This window comes from Cyprinodon tularosa, unplaced genomic scaffold (genome assembly GCF_016077235.1).
Source record: "Cyprinodon tularosa strain WSP-4 unplaced genomic scaffold, ASM1607723v1 ctg782, whole genome shotgun sequence".
NCBI lineage: Eukaryota > Metazoa > Chordata > Actinopteri > Cyprinodontiformes > Cyprinodontidae > Cyprinodon > Cyprinodon tularosa.
This window is the reverse complement of record NW_024039543.1, coordinates 1-20,225: the sequence shown is the minus strand read 5'-3', so window position 1 is coordinate 20,225 and position 20,225 is coordinate 1. Positions and strand designations below refer to the sequence as shown.

Below are 20,225 nucleotides of genomic sequence, written 5' to 3'. Positions count from 1 at the left end.
TGTTAGAAGTTAGAATTTCAAATTGGGTTTAAAGTTTCTGTGTTTCAAGATTTGTGGGTGAACGGCAGGTATTGTTTTACATCTTCACCCGTGGACGTCAACTACTAAAATGGCTGCTTGAGCTGACTGCACAATACTTATTGCCCATACAATACAGCACTCCTTTACATTTTTTTGAATACCAGGCATTTATTATTATTGATTGTTATTGATTGGTTCATTCATTTAACTTTGCCTTAACTCATTTTAGTTTTCCTGATTATCTTTCTCCATCCTTTTGGCAGCTTTAGGCAGAACAAAAAGAATGAAGGTGAATGATTTTTAGGTCACACATTGGTGATTTAGAATTACATTTAAATTTATTTGAATTTGGTGATGCGTATGATGATGTTACTGTTTTTGTTTGTAGCTGTAAAAACAAAAGATTCGGGGTCTATATTCAAGATTTTTGTTCAGTAAAACAAACCTTATTTTGTTTTATATAGTTTTTTTAATTTCCAGCTATTCTGTAACATATTTCATGCAATGAATGCACAATATACTAAATCTCAAGTTCTCAAGGTAAATCACCCGACTTGCACACAGGAGGCCTTGGGTTTGTTTCCCTGCTGGGGGGAATGAGCTGCCAGTGTGGGTCCTTAGGCAAGACCTTTCATGCTAATGCCTACTTTGTAAGTCGCTTTGTATAAAAGCGTCTGCTAAATGCATGAAAAACATGCAGAACACAAACCAAAAAAAAAAAAAAAAAAAAAAAAAAAGCTATTTCAATAAAGGTAAATAAACCTGAAAATACTGTTCCGGGGATTTAGGTTACATCATGTATACAAAAAGTTATAAAATATTAGCATCTATTAACGAAAAGAAATAAACTTTTTTTTAGTGGCCAATGGCATCCCACACCATACATGACAGCTGGATAAGTTTTTACAGATTAGTGATTGGTCTACCTGCAGCAGCAGCGTCAACAACACAAAGACAGAGTTTAAACAGGCAAACTAAAGCCCCTGTTACAGCTAGACTATTTAACCAGCGCATACTGACGCCCCAGAAACTTCTAAAAAGCTGGCATACAATTTCAGGCGTATACGTAAAGTTTACATAACGATTCCTGAACTTAGGTTTAACTACAGCCTAACTTATGCATAACGCATGGCCAGAGGTGTCAAGTAACACTTTAGGTATCTATACTTTACTCCATTACTTATTTTTCTTCCTACTTCTGACTTCTACTCATTACATTGTAGCCCAAGTATCTGTACTTTCTATTCCATACATTTTTAAAACAAACGTTACTCGTTACTCTTGGCTTCGGTTTAATGTTTATAAATATTTATTTCCCGTCATGTGCTCCATCCACATCTAGTGAAACTAGTGTAATTGGATGAGTCATAGAACGCAAACACTCATTGGTTAGCTGAAGGAAATCATCAGAAGCAAGCAGGTGTTCTTCAAACTGCAAACGTGAATTGTCTTTGCCATGCTACAATGTGGGATTCAGAAAAAGATCCTGAGGGGGGCAGCAATGCACCCAGAGGTGCCCGGTCTTGTCATAGTTTTGGTTATGTTGTGCTTTACTTTGCTCCATGTTTCCTAGTTTTATTGGTTTAATTCCTATTTTGTGTAGTTTCTAGATTTATGTTAGTTCTCGGGTTTTTCTGTTGTTTTCCTCTGTTGCTATTTGTCAGCTACATATACTCTCACTCTGCAGTCACTCCTTGTTGGTTCCTTGTTGTTGCTGGTCCTGTCGTTGCTGTTCTCTGCTCACCTCGTCTGTCCCTGGCTCCTTCTGCGTGTTTTCCCCTGATGTCTCCATGGTTCTGGTCTGTGTTACATTTTTAGTTGGATTTTTGGATTCCTGCCTTTGTTAACTACTTTCATCATTAAAACTACAAGAATTCACCTCAACCTCTCTGCATTTGGGTCCTTTAAACCACAACCAAGATGTAACAGGTCTGGATAAAAAGTTTTCTTTGATCGCAGTATGAACCCCGCTCGTAAATGAGCCTCCGCTGGCATACAACGGGAAATTTTGAGCAAAATTTCTCTGTGTCCTTGCCGTATGTCAACGTGTTCCAGCGTGCTCCACCGTACTTCAGTGTACTCATACCTTATACAAAACTGACCCCTAACTTATCCAACGTATGCCAGTGTTTTTGCCAGATTTTACGTACATCAGACATACGCTGGCTAAATCGAAAGGGTATGACAGGGGCTATAGCAAAACAAGCCTTATCAAAAAATGTCATGTTTTCTGACAATTTTCTGTTGTAATAACCTCTACACCAAAACCATTTATATGAACTAGAAAGTTTAATGGTATATATATTTTATCAGTGTTGTCCATTTAAGTGTAAAGCACTTTCTGATATTTTTCTCCTTTAAACTGCTCCCACCAGGGGGCATCACAGCAGATCTTCAGCCTCCATCTTCTCCAAACCCCCCCCTCCCCCCTCTGTCTTAATTTGTCTTGTCTCCTTCTTACGTCCATCTTTGAATATGTTCTCTGTTCTTTTTGCTGTGTTTCTCCCAACTACATTAAATTCAGCATTCTTTGTGCATTGTAACTTATACTATCTGACATTATTAGATATTTTCACACATTTTATTTTATAGTTGCTGAATATCACAAACAATTCCCTGTTTGTCATCAGCATTTTTTAAACATTTTTTCAGTTTAATATCATCTGTAACAAAAGAGGCGTTTTTATGCTGCTCAGAAACTGAGTCTGGTGACAAAGAGGAAGGAGGCGGGCTCAGCTTAATGCATTCAGCCAAACTGAAGAGGGGTCAGATCCCTCAGAGGAACAATGAGAGGCGCAGCCCTACAGTGTCTGTTCTGTGAGTAGAAAAGTTCCTGTTTATTTGGCTTAAAGTTCTGGTGTGTTTAGCATTTCTGATGATTGTCCTTAGAAAAACAGTTATGAAGAAAAGAAATACAAGAAGATAAGAGGTTTTAAAATGCTTAGATATCCTGGTTCACATGCATAATTTGCAGAGTTTTAAACACTTTGAATTCATGATCAATAAATATTTCCCTTTCTTCAGCTCTGACCTTCATGCTGTGTTGTTCTGTGATCAAAGGTCAGTAGATTTCTGTTGTGTTCTCAATCTTTCATGCGGAAAAACATTCTAGAAAAATATGTTAAAAAAACAAATAGTAAAAAAAACTTCTGTTGTGATGACTATCTAAACTGATTAAATCTCTGTTTATTACAATTCACAACTAAAACCTGTATTATGTTTTTATTTTAGTCCTCCCAGCTGCTCTGACTGTGAGTCCCAGCAGATCTCAGTTCTTCAGAGGAGACTCTGTATCTCTGAGCTGTGAGGGCAACAGCTCTGCTGGATGGACTGTATGGAGGAACAGAACCAGAGGACAGTCTGAGTGTAACGGTTCATGGGGAAAACCTACTGGCCAAACCTGTAACATAATCTATATGAGCACAGGTGACAGTGGAGTTTACTGGTGTTGGTCGTCCAGAGAGGGAGCAGCCAGCAGCAGCATCCAGCTCACTGTCACTGGTAAGATCAGACTGTGGAGTTAGTGTTGATGAAGCTGTGTGGAAATGGATGAAATGCTGTAGTTTGTCTCTGTGTTTAGATGGATCAGTGATCCTGCAGAGTCCTGTCCTCCCTGTGATGGAGGGAGATGACGTCACTCTGAGCTGTCTAACAGAGACCACTCCCTCCAACCTCCCAGCTGCTTTCTATAAAGATGGCTCCCTCATCAGGACTGAGCCCAAAGGTCACATGACCCTCCACCATGTGACCAGCTCTGATGAAGGCCTCTACAGGTGTAACATCAGGGGTCATGGAGAGTCTCCATCCAGCTGGATCTCTGTTGAAGGTCAGAAGGATTGTTTCAATGCTGAACCTTAAGAGTCTTTATTATATGTTCATCACCTAATAAATCTTTATTTCAGAGAATTCCTCCACCTCTTCCCCAACAACCATCCCTTCTCCTACATCAACCTCTCCACCCTCCTACCAGTTTCATCCTTATGGGTTTCTGCTTCTATTTGGTGCCATGGTTGTAGCTCTACTGGTGGTTCTTCTGGTGAAATGTCACATGGACAAGAAAATTAAAGGTGCGATCAACATCTGCTGTACATACCTTCTGGGATTCATCTTCATTATTTCAGATGAATGTTTCACATTTTCCCCTGCACTTCAGATGTTTATATATTAGGGAAGATAAAAATAAATTGCTGAATTCAATCAACGCTTGATTTCAGGTGATCGGGAAGTTGGGAAGATAATAATCACCTATGTTTACATGCAATTATCACAGCTTGAAGAACAGAAAAACAAACCAAACAAAGGTAAGAATCTTTGTCGTCTTGTTTTTGATTGTTTTCTGGCTCAAAATCTTCTTAGATTAAACCTAAACTTTTTAATCAACTAAAAACTGAATATATTGACCTAAATGAGATTCCTTCAGACTAACGACTGAGACCTTAGAAATTAGAGTTGTTTTCTACAGCTTTCAGAGAGTGAATGAGCAGCAGCTTAGCAGTGAAATGAACAAAAATATTTAATGAAGTGCAGCAGTGATCAAATGTGATTTGGCTTATTTCAATCAGAATGTTTGTGTTGTTTATGTGCGGCAGGTTTGGTAAAGGCTGTACCCTTTAAGCTACATTTTGTGGTTTTTCTGCTAACTGACTGTTAACAGGTTTTGCAGTCATCTAGTTTCATGTTTCTGTGGTTTAGCTTTTTTTGCCCACGGTGTAACCTAAGTAGGTCAGCTATAGGAGGAATAGAAAAGGAATTGGCTCAACAGTTATAATATAATAATTTACTAAATGTGCTGCAGGTGTTTTATTAGTTTCTTTTTCATCTAAGAATTGGTAGTCATATTTCAGCACTCTCTATAAAACACTATATGCTCCTTTTATGTTTTAAAGGATTGTTTTTCAAACCGTTCTGGCTTTATGCCAAAGCAATGAATTGTGCAATAACAGTGAGGTAAAGCAGCGATAGCCTCAGTGGATGCATGGAACTGCATAAAAATAAAGTGAAATTTTATTGCCGTTAATAAATTTTAACTCTTGTCAATTTGTGTCATATTAACCAATCCATATCCAACCTGTCCCTTTTAACACAAAGCAATTCTATTCTTCTGTTTAAACTCATATATAATCAGGTGGAGGTTGATAATTACAAACTATGAATGTCTGTCAATAAATAACAAGGTAATAGCTAATTATCATTAATAAATATCTAATTTCTCATGCTAATAAAATACTTCCTATTTAATGAGATGTTGGAGTCATAAAGATCTTCTTTGTTTATGTTAAAGCATTCAGTATCTCTGTGTTTTGGACGATGTCTCACAGTCTCACTTTGTCTTTATGCTACGACCCGCTTTCATTGGCAACACAGATTATTTTCTCATGGTGTTTGAAGGAGCATTATAGATGTTTTGGGGTTCTTTTTTTCCATTGGGTACCAAATGTTGAGAAGAAACTGAAGCATATTTTAGTTTCTATCAGCAGACCGAGACTGACCAGGCTGTGGTTTAGGCTTTATAGATGTTAATTCCGTTGGAACCCTGAGAAACTGTTTGCCTCTTCCTTTGATGTGAATGCATCTTATTGAGCAAACAAAGGTGAGAAACTTTGTGGTTTTTTCTGCTAACCTGAACTTCTCACGACTAACTGCTGCCCCCACACATATACGTACATTAGACCTCTGTGACTTCTTATTTTCCTGGGACATTATGTATTTGTATTACAAATGCTAGTTTTACCTCTAAAGCCGGGCATACACTATACTTGTTTTTGTCCTTTTTGGGCCGATTTTGCAGTCTTGCGAAAATGTTTCGATCGGGCCGACTTTCAGCCTGATCGTGCTTCGTGTAGTGTCCGGAACTAACGAAGGGCCTCTAACAACCACCTCCTGATCACGGATCGTAAGGTTGGGAGAAAATCAAATATGTTTGAAATTCAGTCGGCCTTCGTAAGGTGGTCATGGTGAAATGGCTTAGTGGGCATGCACAAAAAAGGACTCTTCTTCTTCCTCTCAGAGAAGAACAGATGCGACTGAAATGGAGTTCTTTCAGTAAAATTGACAGACCGTAGTAGCCATGTTTTCTCAGCCTTGTCTTTTTTCCAAATACGTTTTCACCTTTTCTTTTTAGGGCTTTAAAACCTCTTCATAACATGAGGACCCAGCACTCGCCCCTAAAAGATCAAGTTTAAGCACAAAATTGCACAAATTAAAAAGGCAGTGTGTTTCACTCTAGTGAGCTTTATATTCCTCTTCTGCTCGTTTGGCTTCTGGATAGATGAGCCTGAGTAGCTCCATCTCACTCTCACCTCTGTAAAGTCTCCTTCTATCATCTAAGCGATATTTAAGTAGACAGTGTAAAGATTGAACCCCCCCCACAATACCTGAAAACTCTCAGCCTCTCAAAACACTCAAACCACCTCCTCCTCCCCAAGACTAAGCTAATCACCATGGGCGATCGTGCCTTGTGCTCTGCCCCTACCTCTGACCTGGAATCCCCTCCCTGATCATCTGAGGGAACCAAAGACTATCCAGACTTTTAAAAAAGGATTAAAAACATTTATTTTTTGCAGAACTTACAACTGTTAACCTTTTATAATTATGCCACCGACTTATTTATTCATATGTACTTTACAATATGTTCAGTTTTACATTTTTTGATTTTACCTGTTGCAATTGGAGATTTTTCCTAAATGTAAAATGGTAAAGTGCATTACTAATAAAATGTAGTAGTAGTAGTAGTAGTAGTATTCAGCTATTTTATATGTCCTCTGATTGAACTTTTAGTCATGTTTACTTTTTATTATTTGGCAGAAACTTTTCAATGTGTAATCTACTCCAGATTGATGGCAGAGAAGCTAAATGTGGATGATCATCTTGATCTACACGGTCTTGCCAAAAAGCAGGTATGAGCATTCCATGGAATAATCCTTGCATGGGGGATTATGTTTTATCTGGCAATAAGTTATTAAACCACTACTGGTGCAAAGAGTTGCTTCTTATTTCTTAAACAACCATGTTGAAAAACACATCCTGTGATCGTTGAAAAGATACCAGTCCATTTCAGAAGGGTCGAATTAGAGGGAAAACATCTAAGGAGATTGGTGAAACTACCTAACCTTGGTGAGGAACTGTCCACCACATTTCCAAGCTCCTGATGCAAAGGGAACTCAAGGGATTGGGACTGAACACTACAGGTGCTGGTCATAAAATTAGAATATCATGAAAAAGTAGATTGATTTCAGTAATTCCATTAAAAAGTGAAACTTGTATATTATATTCATACATTACATACAAACTCATATATTTCAGATGTTTATTTTGTTTAATTTTGATGATTACAAATGACAACAAATGAAAATCTCAAATTCATCATATCAGAAAATTAGAATATTGTGAAAAGGTTCAAAATTGATGGCCCCTGGTGCCACACTCTAATCAGCTAATTAACTCAAACCACCTGCAAAAGCCTTTAAATGGTCTTTCAGTCTAGTTCTATAGGCTACACAATCATGGGGAAGACTGCTGACTTGACAGTTGTCCAAAAGACGACCATCGACACCTTGCACAAGGAGGGCAAGACACAAAAGGTCATCGCTAAAGAGGCTGGCTGTTCACAGAGCTCAGTGTCCAAGCACATTAATAGAGAGGCGAAGGGAAGGAAAAGATGTGGTCGAAAAAAGTGTACAAGCAAGAGAGATAACCGCACCCTGGAGAGGATTGTGAAACAAAACCCATTCAAAAATGTGGGGGAGATTCACAAAGAGTGGACTGCAGCTGGAGTGAGTGCTTCAAGAACCACCACACACAGACGTATGAAAGACATGGGTTTCTGCTGTCGCATTCCTTGTGTCAAGCCACTCTTGAACCACAGACAGCGTCAGAAGCGTCTTGCCTGGGCTAAAGAGAAACAGGACTGGACTGCTGGTGAGTGGTCCAAAGTCATGTTCTCTGATGAAAGTAAATTTTGCATTTCCTTTGGAAATCAAGGTCCCAGAGTCTGGAGGAAAAGAAGAGAGGCACTTCATCCACGTTGCTTGAAGTCCAGTGTAAAGTTTCCACAGTCAGTGATGGTTTGGGGTGCCATGTCATCTGCTGGTGTTGGTCCATTGTGTTTTCTGAGGTCCAGGGTCAACGCAGCCACATACCAGGAAGTTTTAGAGCACTTCATGCTTCCTGCAGCTGACCAACTTTTTGGAGATGCAGATTTCATTTTCCAACAGGACTTGGCACCTGCACACAGTGCCAAAGCTACCAGTACCTGGTTGAAGGACCATGGTATCCCTGTTCTTAATTGGCCAGCAAACTCTCCTGACCTTAACCCCATAGAAAATCTATGGGGTATTGTGAAGAAGAAGATGCAATACACCAGACCCAGCAATTCAGAAGAGCTAAAAGCCACTATTAGAGCAACCTGGGCTATCATAACACCTGAGCAGTGCCACAGACTGATCGACTCCATGCCACGCCGCATTGCTGCAGTAATACAGGCCAAAGGAGGCCCAACTAAATACTGAGTGCTGTACATGCTCATACTTTTCATGTTCATACTTTTCAGTTGGCCAACATTTCTATAAATCCTTTGTTTTTATTGGTCTTCAGTAATATTCTAATTTTCTGATATGATGAATTTGAGATTTTCATTTGTTGTCATTTGTAATCATCAAAATTAAACAAAATAAACATCTGAAATATATGAGTTTGTATGTAATGTATGAATATAATATACAAGTTTCACTTTTTAAATGGAATTACTGAAATCAATCTACTTTTTCATGATATTCTAATTTTATGACCAGCACCTGTAATCAGTGATGCGAACAGGGGAAAAAGACTTTCGATTGATGGGGAGCAAGAGGATTGGACTCTGGAGCAATAGAAGGTCATATGGTCTGATAATTTTCTATCTATAGAAATTCAGCAGAGTGTATTGAGTCATTGACTTTATATAATTATTTTCTCCTGGATGATCATGGGCCACGGAGGAGAAAAAAAATCCTTTTTAAGGGGGAAATATCAGATGAACCAGAACCAGACTCAGTGTAAACATCCTTCTGCTACAACTAACTACAGCTCTACTAAGACAGATGAACACACACAGGAAATACCTTTTTTTATAGGACAACCAGCATTAATGGCCGACAAAACTCAATATCTTAACATGTTGAACAGATAAGTTCTATGCATAAAGAAAACTCTGGAATGAAATAAATCAATGCAGCTAACAGCGTTTCTTTTGTTTCTTCATTGACATTTATTCTGTGCTTGAGATAATTTTTTCACTTTTTTTTTTTTAGGGTTTCCACTAGAAGCGGAAGTTGTCTCTTCTTCTTCAGGTAGTCCTCCATCTGTCAGCTAATTTAAGGTCTGCTTATAAAGATCTACTTCTGCAAAAACGGATTTTATTCCTCTGAGTTTAGTGAGATGAAAACAAAGTAATTATAAATGTCTTTCATTGTTTGATTATCAGTGTGCTGTCCAATGTTCTCTGTATCACCTGCATTTTCCCTTTTGAAGGTGCATAGAGTTGTTTTATACCTAGACAAAAAAAGACCAAAGCACGTTTGTTTCTGATAAAATAAAGTAATATACCATGTGTCAGTCCTTTTTTGAACATAAATAGAATTCCAGCAGTGAGCAAAATGATCAGACATAAACAGAACTGTGTGCCATCTGCAATATTAGGTTAAGGTTTGCTGAACCAGATAGCAAATCTTCATCCCACTATTCCTATTGGTGCACAATCCTCTAATGTCAATATTGGCAATGTAAATATTTTTATACTTTGGACCTGTCAAAACTTGATTTTTAAAATGATATATTTTTCCTCAGTAAAATTTATACTTTCATTCTGCACCATTCTAGATGTTCTTTGGATGTATAATTATTTTATATATAATTTTCTTTTGATAAAAAAGTTGTAATTATGACCTTTCATATAGTCTGACCATCCTTCAGTCCCCTGCAGTGAAGTGACAGCTCAGAGTGGTTGATGACCAGTTCGGATCTACAGCTTCTCTTATGTTCCAGTGAATCCTCCCCAGAGAAAATAACCAAGGCCAACCAATTTAACTGAAATAAATTTGACATTTGTTTGAACCTTTCCTGGTTTATTGCATGGAGATACCAAAGGCTGGGTCTAATGAGGTTATATTCTCTGAGTTAGAAGTTAATACAGTTTTTATTTTAATTCTTAGATCATGCAGAATTTAAAGAAACAGGGGTTAACCTGAAGCTAGTCGGCCAATTGATGCTGCCCATGTTCCTGTGTTGTGTTTTTGTTAGCTGACCCTTAGATTAACTTATTACTGATTACCAGTTATCGACATGTTGGACTGTGGGGAAGTTTGGTTTTAGAACTCCTTAGCTAAGACCCTTTTATTAGCACAGTTATGGATACTAGTTTGCTCTCTAGTTAATAATAAAATCTATATGTGTCCCTAATTGGGACATTTTTTTTTTAAAGATTTTATGTTAAATTTTCAGTATGTTTTTGGTTTCAAATAAATTTGTTTCTGTTAAGTTTTATTGAAGGGTTTCCTTTTATAACAGCCTTACCAGGGATTTAACCTGGAAGCCAGCCTCAGATGGAAGACTGGACAGTCTAATGGATTATAAGGTCGTGAAACATTCTGTCAGGGTTGGTTGAGGTTTTGAGGACCCAAACGCAGCAGCGGGGAGGCAGAGGGGAGTTCTTGTAGTTTTAATGGAGTGTTCTTACAGGAAACGGAGGCAGGAATCCAACAATCCAACATAAAGTACAAAAACCAGAACCTTGGAGACAGCAGGGAAAAACAAGCATGAAGAACCAGAGAAAGATGAGGAACTGCACTGAGGAACTGCTACACAGGATGAGTTTATAATGAGCTGATTGGGAGCAGGTGTGAACAGAGGATTCTAGAAGGAGCTAGAGAAATGGAGACCAACACAGAGGGCTACAGAGAAAAATCTAAGAACTCAAATATATCCAGAAAACAAAACAAAATAGGAATCAAACCAATAAAACTAGAAAACATGGAGCAAAGTAAAACGTAATACTCAAAAAAAAACTTAACCGAACAAAGACTGTGACACATTGACCAGTTTACCGTATAGTTTTTGATTTCTTAAATAAGCTCTACATTAAATATTATTTATGTTTTGATTTCAACAATTCATAGTCTTCCTGGGTTTAGGCTCCAGCTGACATTTTTTGTGTATCTCTTTGATTTTGTAACTGCACTTAGACCACCACAGCTGACAGTAACACATCACTGTCATCTCCTGGCCATCATCTGCAGGACAACAATTAGGCTTAGGCTGAATCGTGTGCGCAGACTGTGACATATGCACACAATCATTGTAACTATGTGGGGGCCTTATATTAGCTGAAGCATATTTGGTCCACAAAGGTTTTAGTTGGCAGGGTGCCAAGCTGAGCTGTCTCTTTGGCACAATTTGTGTCAGAGGTATTTTTCACCCTATAAAAGAACATTTTGGCAATTATTAATACTGATATCATTTAGGACCTATTATGCTAATATAACACGATGGGGGATGTGGTTTTGTGTTAGAAAATATTTAACTTTTGTAATGTTTGTTTTACTGAGTCAGCCATATGTACAGTAAATAACATTTGAATGTTCACACTCGTAGATAGAATAACCTAAAACCAAAAATATTAGTAAAAAATGAATTTGGTGACTTGAAAATGAAAGTTAGTGTTCCAAATGAGGAATTTAAACCATGAACCCACTGGTGGATCCGTAGTGTCTAAGAAGGTAACGTCTCTGAAACAGTCAGAATAACTCAGTCTTGCTAATAAACAGTTCTCCTTTTGGTTTTATCTGTGCTATTTAAATCAAGGAATCACTTCTGTCTGCAGCTCCTTATTGGATGGTTGCTTTGGATGGATCCCAGATCAAATAAAACAAGCTTCAACTAGTTTTCTTTTTATGAGTGGGGGTTGGGGGGGTAAGTAAGGTTTAATACAGGGACAAGGAAGTTACCCTGGACTCTCTCCAAGCCCAGCCCACCACCTGGATCACTACAATCTAACATCATTAAACATGTTGATGCCTGCAGGAAAGGATTTTCTGCTTCTTTCTCTTCATTTAGGAGGATCAGTATCACTATATCTGTTGTGCTTCACACTCCGGGCCTCATTTATATCTGGATGGTCATTTTCATGCTCATTTGACACTCTTACTTGAATAAAAGACACAAAGGGCTGAAGGGTCTTACTAATCCCTGCTCCAGGGTCCTTTAAGGAGGTGTCTGACCTCCTCTAAACATTTCCTCTGCTCAGCTGTATGAAACACCACCAGTAGGGGGTAGCATCCACCTACCAACTACCAACCCTTTTACCTTCATTTTGATCATTTCCTTTATCCCAGGTGATCCATCTGTTTAATGAATCCTCACAGTATTAACAGCAAGTTACGGTAAAATTGGTTTGTTTTGTGTAATAAAAACACTTTAGGTGTAACTGAGCTTAGTAAACATTTATCAGGCATGAGTCAAATAACAAATAACCAGGCTGTTGCATTTTGCATGGAATGAAATGCATGGCATTTTATCACCATTTTATCACCAATGCACTGTAAAGCATGTCTCTGCTTTCCTGATCCTGGGACCAATTTACCTTTGTTATGGATAATTCTCAATGATGATGTGTGAGTTTATTTCACCTCAATATTAGCTGCCTGTTGCGTGTCAGAACTGATGTTTTCCCAAGTAGTTTATCTAATTAGGACAGTTCCTTTGTCCAGATATACAGTTACAATCCTCATTCTGTATATGGCAATGATTTGGGAATGGAATGAGAGTGGTGTCCTTCAACTAAGAACAAAGTGTAATATTTTGATAAGGCTGGAGCCATTGATGTCTTCTCATCAGCTAACGTCTATGTCAGGACTCCTGTTTTGTGTCTGTGTTTTTTGTGTTTGTCTCTTCATCCACCAGGAGGCGCCTGGTTCTGGTCCGCCTCCTTACACACCTGCTGATGGTTTCCTCGTTAAACTGAGTTTGCTGAGTCAAGCTGAGTTTTTGTCAACCTGAGTTTAACTTTGTTTTGTCTTTGCCTCTTGGCAGGAAGTTGTCCTGCTAACTGGATTTGTTGGACCTTCTCTCCCTGGAAGGATCAACTGAGCTTAAAACTGAGCTGGGGTTCAAACATGAGGTTTGGATCCAATTTCCCCAAGAGATGGTTTGAGCTTTCCACTGAGAAAGGGATTATTCTCCACTACGACCTGTTCAAGTACCGCGGGAAATCTGAGTGGGAGTCAGTTTCTCCGTTCTCCAACCATCAGTCGCATTCTGGGTAAAACCTGCTCCGCCCTCCACTGAATCAGACAAACACGGGAACCACGGCACACAGACAGGAGTCAAGGATACAACAACTTCACTGGAAACGTGAGTCGTCAACCAAAACCTCTTCTCCAAGTTTTACGAGTGAAATTCCCCACTGAGCCTAAACTAACCGCTGTGCCTTCCCTTCACTTTGCAGTTCCGGTTGAGCGGTGTTAAGAGCAACACTTCTCCCCTTGTTTTACTTCTTCAATAAAACCCGTTAAAACCTTTCCCCTGGTCTCTCTGAATATGTTGCTCTGCATGTGTGTCTGAGCTTTGGATAAGATCATGACAGTCTATCATGTCAAATGTGATGATGTGGCACACTGAAGATGTATAAAATTCCTCTTTATCTTTTAATTGGGGTAATTTCCTGAGAGGTGACCCCAGGGCTGCCTTCTGTAAGCCTAAGCAACTTCTATGATCGAGTAAGATTACAGTTCATATCAGAATATTTAATACATATAAGTTATGAAAGGTTATGTAAAGAGTTTGTGCAGAGTTATCTCTTTTCAGGAAAAAGAAGGAATGCCCAAAGCATCCAGGGCCAGCTGAGCGACATAGTCCCTCCATAGTGTTCTGGGTTGTCCTCTGGGCCTTCTGTCAGTGGGTCGTGCCTGAAAAACCTTCCAAGGGAGGCGTTCAGGAGGTATGAAGAACAAGTGTCTGACTCCAAGCCATCTCACACTCTGTTGTAGGCAGGATGTAATGACAGTAAAATGTCTGCAGTCCACATTAATATCAAGCAGGTGGAATAGAAAAATGACCAGCATGAAAATATTGATGAAAATGTAAAACATGCTGATGTTGGATGATGATATTAACTTTGTAGTTTGCCTATCATGACACACATCTCTTAATCCATGCCTGATGTTAAAATTGGTTCATATATCTCCATTAATAACAGGTTTAATAACAGGTAATTTCAGGGGGGGGGGTTTTCTACCAACCATTGTTAGCTCTTAGAAAACTGCCACATCTAGCTACAGGGTTATTCCCAACTTATCAAAATAAAAGTTTCTGTTACCTCTTCAGTCAGAGTTGGTGATCATTCACCACACTCTAAAGCTCCTACAGCCTGATAGCTGATAGGTTTCGAGGAAAAAAAGGAAAAGTCTCTGCTTGTTTATTAGCAACATCTCCTTGATCTTGTCTGATATCAAAGAAGGTCTCTAAAGGTCTGCAGCACTGAAACTGCTCCTCTATGGGTCAGTTGTGTTCTTTGATCTCCTGATTCTGGAACCACTGATTCTGAGGTCCTTCTGGATCCCAGCCTCATTTACCGCTGTAGATAACTGTAAGCAGTTATTACAGTTGGAGCATCAGAAGATAATGGAGCTTCTCAGTCCAGATACAAACTTCATTTTAGCCACCGAATATCCAACATCAGCAGTTGCTTTGGGCTCCATCATAGGGTCAGTCTGTTTATATTTGTTTATATTAGTGAGGGGACCAATAACACTGATGCATCAGTGCATGTGTTGATCTCTAAAAGCAAAACTTGCTGTGTCTGTGCGCGTATCATTTAAAGAAAGCCATATGAAAGATACATTAGCTTTTTTTATCTGAATGACGCAGTAAACTGTGTTTATAAGCACATCTGTCAATGTAACACATCTAACAAAAATAAAAATCTCTGATCTTTTGTCATCAAATGAAAGAAGAATATAGTTTTATATAGTTTTTATTATAGTTCATCAAATCCGTGTCAGTTTATTCCGTGAATGAGGCTGCCTGTAGTGATTTTAAATGTCCAGCAGGTGCACACAGTATCGACAAAGTATTAATACAGTTTGCCAGTATATCGAAATGCTTCATAACGCCTCATCATGACCCAGAACTAGTTCATTTCAAGCTTAGGGTCAACTGGAAATATATATATCTGCTCTGCTTTGCTGAGGATTTTTCAAATCTATCATTACAGAAGCATAAATGTCCCCTTACCCCCCCACAATGGACTGTTCTTCACAGCATTCAATGAAGCTTTCCCCCCCCCGCCATCAGACAGCTGAAAGGTTGAAAAAAATACTCTAAATCAAGTCATAAACTCTGCATCACTGATAACACAAAACCAATAATACTGCATATTTGCACCATAATTATTTATCTGGAAAGGCTCTGAACTTCCATACCAATTATTTTTCTCCCACACTGTACCTTATCCACTTCATTTGATCACTGCTGCTGTTTATGAAATGGAAATGGTCCTTTACTGTCTGAAAGCTGTACTAAACGAAATTTATCATGTTTATTCATATTGCGCCAGTTCCCAACTCATGGCATCTCCAGGCTCTTTATAGAGTCAGTTCTGTCAAATCCTACAGACATAATTATTAAACCATTTCAAACCTCTCTCAGGTTCTGCTCCATGTTAAAGCTATAATTGTCACGGTCTTACTTTCTGTTAAACTTTGATCCGTGTGTTTCATTGGTTTATTTCCTACTTTATGTTCCAAGATATATTTTAGTTCTCAGGTTTTTCTTTGTTGTCCTCTGTTGCCCTCTTGTGTGTGTTCCTTTCCCCTTGCCTTCCTCGTTGTCTCCACTCACACCTGCTCCTTATCTGCTCGTTAGCCCTGCCTTTGTCTCAGTCAGCCATATATACTCTCCCTCTGCTGTCACTCTTTGCTGGTTCCTCATCGTCGCTGGTTTCTCGTCGCTGTCTTCTTACATCGTCTTACTTCTTACTTCGTCTCTCCTCACCTTTCCCCGACTCCATGTGTTCTTTGTCTCCATGGTTCTGGTTTGTTTTACATTTTTTATTGGATTTTTTGATTTTTTTGATTCCTGCTGCTGTTACCTGTGTTAATTAATTAAGAAAAAAATAAAATGCAAGAACCCCCCCCTGCATTTGCGTTTTGGACCCAATGCATCCCCTGCATTTGGGTCCAAAACCACAACCAAACCTTGACAATAATAGGTTTACTGCCAAGAGCTCTCATGATATTCAGGTTCTGCTGTGTTGTATGAAAATTCTGCAGGAAAGGAAACAGAGAGCTTAAAGGATATTCAATTAATTTTATCATCATCCAAAGAAGAATCTTCTGCCTATAACATGCAATTTGTGATGTTTTATAGAACTTGAACATTAGTCAAAAGGCCAGTGGACCATAAGATTAAAATTGTATCGAGACTACAAATCCCAGAAAGCCCTCAAACATGCTGGTTATACAAGGACTGTAATCATGAACTGCTGAACATATAAAGCTAAAAATGTTGAAACTAAACGGGCTTAATCTGATGCTTAAACAGACATTAGTCACATAGTTGAAATTCCTTGTTTTTGTCAGTCTCATCTTAAAGTCTAGTTAGACTGAAAGCAACGTGTCCAGCAGCTCTGCTGCCACCAGGAAACACTGACAAAGATCACTGAGAACATAGACATCTGTCTATGGATAATCACTGGAGTTATCTCTATATTTCAGATTAAAATCAGTTTAAAAATTCTGTTTTTTCTTTGAAATCTTGCCTGTAGAGAGAGAAATGATGAAGATGACATCAGAGCCAAGAGCAGGGAGGTTGTTGGTAAAGAATCCTTTTTTTTCCCATTTTGACAAAATTACATACATGATATATTCAGCAGTTATGCAGTGTTTTAGTCTGCTCTGGTCTAATTACTAATGACTGTATTTACTGAATAGATGTTCTTTAATTTTAAGTTCACAATGAAAATACATACAGTTGGAAACTTGAGAAAGTTCAGGACATCATAAAGTGCATTTTTGAACAGTAAAGTATTTGTCTCTGTGTTAAAAGATTTTAATTCTCTCATTGGGAAGAGGATTAGAAAATAAACTGAACCAAGTTCCAGCAAAACATGACAGCATTTATTGTTAAAGGTTCCAATCAGTAGGATTTACATGAGTGAAAGAATAGGAAGTGGGATGAATTATCATAGGGCCACCAGTAATATTTCTAATTTTTAACTAATGATGATATTAATATTATTTCTGTCTGTGTCCTTTTTTGTAAAGTTTGGATGTCATTATGGTCTCATAATGAGCATAAAGTTTCTTAATTCCTGAAACTGCAGTAGATAGAAAAGCTGGAAAAACAACTTGCATTTCCCGGATGAGCCTCACACAAACAGAGAGCTGCTGGTGCAACTATGTAAACGAAGATGTCTCCATCAGCTGATGGAGGAGCCTGCCCCATCCTGGTTTGATCAAGTGATCAACAGCTGAGCGACATAAACAAACAGCTGAGGAGCTCAGTATCATTCAGACCGTCATGGATCACAGTCACCAGAGAAATGCTTTCAACAGAGGTGAGTTTCAGCTGTTTTTAAGGGTAGTTTGAGTTTCCTTATAGTTTGAAAAGTATAGCAGACATTGATTAGAAAATGAACAAAATGCTCATATTTTTTATGTATGAAAAAATAAAACTACAACATGAGACTAAGGTGGTAATAACAGTTTTATTCAGCACTAGAGAGAAACTGATAAAATGTTTCCCTGAATACTAATTGAACTGTTTAATGTTCAGACTGTAGCTTCTTATGGATTAGTTACCTGGTTGCTCAGTCACACTGCAGCTCAATAAGTTCAACCAAGGGGGAGATTTAAAAATAGAAACCTGCAATGATAAAGATCCAGGTCGGTAAAATATGTTTTATGTCTCTCTGCTGATTGAAGGGACAACAAGTTCTGGTGTAATTTGAAATATCAAATTAAATCTCTTTAGCTGGTTCAACTGATTTAGATAAAAAAAAAAATGTCGCTCTGTGAGAAATATTTTGCTTGCATTACCGTGACTCTCCACTAGGGGTAACTTTTTCTTTTCAATCATCCAGGTCAGAATCAGAAGCTTAAATAGAAAGCAGCATTGCAAAGAGCCACACAACAAAATGTCCTCAGATTTCCTTGGTACCTTCAACACATCATACCATAAAGCTGAACTGTTTCCATCTGATATTTTCTTATGTTTCACTGATTATTGTAAAATAAAAACAGCTGAAGTCACAAAATGTTCTCAGGATCAAGTATTGTAGGGCAGCTCTGTCTGTCCAGTCCTATGCTTTATTATTTATTACTACTTCAGTAGCTTTCAGTGAAGTTCAGCCTCTCTGCTTCTCAGTTTCAGTTTTAAAGGATGAAACTCAGGATGTCCGGCTTTGGTTCAGTGAACAGGGAACCTGTCCTTAGTCTGACAGGTTGAACCAGTTCCTGTTTATAACCGTTTATCCCTTTAGAGATTAAGAGATAGATGGTAATAATAACACCATAATATTCTTTAAGTAGATTAAACATTTGCTTAGAACAATTCTTGTAGATAAATGTTAAACTAATGACTAATGTCAAAGAAATGAGTAACATTAATCAACAATAATACCAATCTTTCTTTTCAAGGATGGAATATTATTGATGATAATGTGTATTTATCTAATGTTATTACAGTGTTTTAACTATTCAGTTATTTTACTTTCAAATATCACTACTGTTAAACATTAACACTTAAACTTTAAAACTATTCATACCCTTCCACCTCTATCTAGACTTTTATTGCTTAATTTGAATTAAGGATTTAAAGAGGCTTTTATGTTGGAATGGGATCTGTTTCTACTTCCGCTGGCTTTTCCCTTTTAAAGAAACAGCCAATCAGCATTTTGCTTTCATAGGGAGTCATCTGTCTCCATGTGACTCTATCCTCTGCATTTTATTCTGTCACACCTTCATGCCCACTGTAGCTCCATCTATAAATCTTGTCCTTCAGGCCTCCTGCCTGGCAGTTACAGCCTCATTATCCTCCTACTGATCTCCTTTCCATCCCTCCTCTCTCAAACATGTTTTTCAGTGAACTTTCCCTTTGATGTACTGCTATTCATGCTCTTATCCACCCTCATCACCTCTAAATTATAACCATACCATATTAAACCATATTATAGCTCTTCTTTTCAACGTCTGGGAAACTTTTCCTCTTATTCCAGGTGAACCTCTTTTATGAAATGACACACTTGATCTTTTCTTTACCTGTTCCAACCTGCTCAGACTGGTTTCTAAAGCTCTTTTTCCCACTCGACCATCCTCTGTACTGTTGATCCTCAGTCCCTACATTCTGTGAAACCTAAAAAAATTGTAATCAAACCTTCTTGTGAGAAATATCTGTCAGAGCATTTCTCTCCCTGGTTCAGTCCAGAGACCATTATATGTTAGACCTGTTAAATTTTTGGTCTGTGATTTTTCTTCTCCTTCAGATCAGAGAAAGATCAGAGGCAAACACCTTCACTCTGCCACATGGAGTTCCTCTCTGTTGTAGAGTGGACAGGCACTGGACTAGGAGGATGGTCTTCAAAGACAGATCCAGAACATCAGCATCCACCTTCCAAGAAAACAGAAGATCTTCAGGAGACCTGTCCATGGTTCTGAAAGACGTGGTGAGTCTTGATGGTCGAGTCGTTCAGAACAGAATGCCTAAGAAGAGAGCATTTGTTATAGACTCCCTCCACCTCCATCATCCATGTGGATCAAGCTCCTTCCTCAAGGTAGGCCTTTCAGTCTCAGTTATCTACCTGTATGGCAAGCCATTGAGTCATATAATGGCATTGAGATGATATGCCAAATTTGAACAGGAAGACTAGATTTATGCCAACCAGATTAAGAATAATATTATAAAGAACCCTGAGCTGACTAGCATCTAGATCTAGCTTCTCAGTGAGTCCAGGTCGTAGCCTGAGTAACAGCAATGTAACAGTAAATGTTTTAAAAGCCTGTTAATCCATCAACCTCCACATACTGACCTGTGTTCAAAGCTTCCCTAAATGCATTTCAGGAAGTGTGAGCTTAAAGAGTAACTTGGTATCAGAATCTCTTCCCAAATTTCTGTTTTTGAAGGACAGAACTGTGAAAATTCAAAGAAACTTATGTTGAAGGTTTGGGTTCCACCAG

General features: G+C 38.4%; 1 protein-coding gene across 1 annotated transcript; it reads left to right on the top strand.

The window, feature by feature from the left end:
• Positions 1-3,256: 3,256 nt before the first annotated feature.
• On the top strand, positions 3,257-19,822 carry LOC119773758 (the record flags this gene model as incomplete). Its single annotated transcript, XM_038270883.1, has 6 exons — positions 3,257-3,522; positions 3,602-3,847; positions 3,924-4,088; positions 4,236-4,322; positions 4,611-4,615; positions 19,535-19,822. Coding segments are annotated over exons 1-6 (876 nt in total), but the record flags the coding sequence as incomplete, so codon positions are not given.
• Positions 19,823-20,225: the final 403 nt, after the last annotated feature.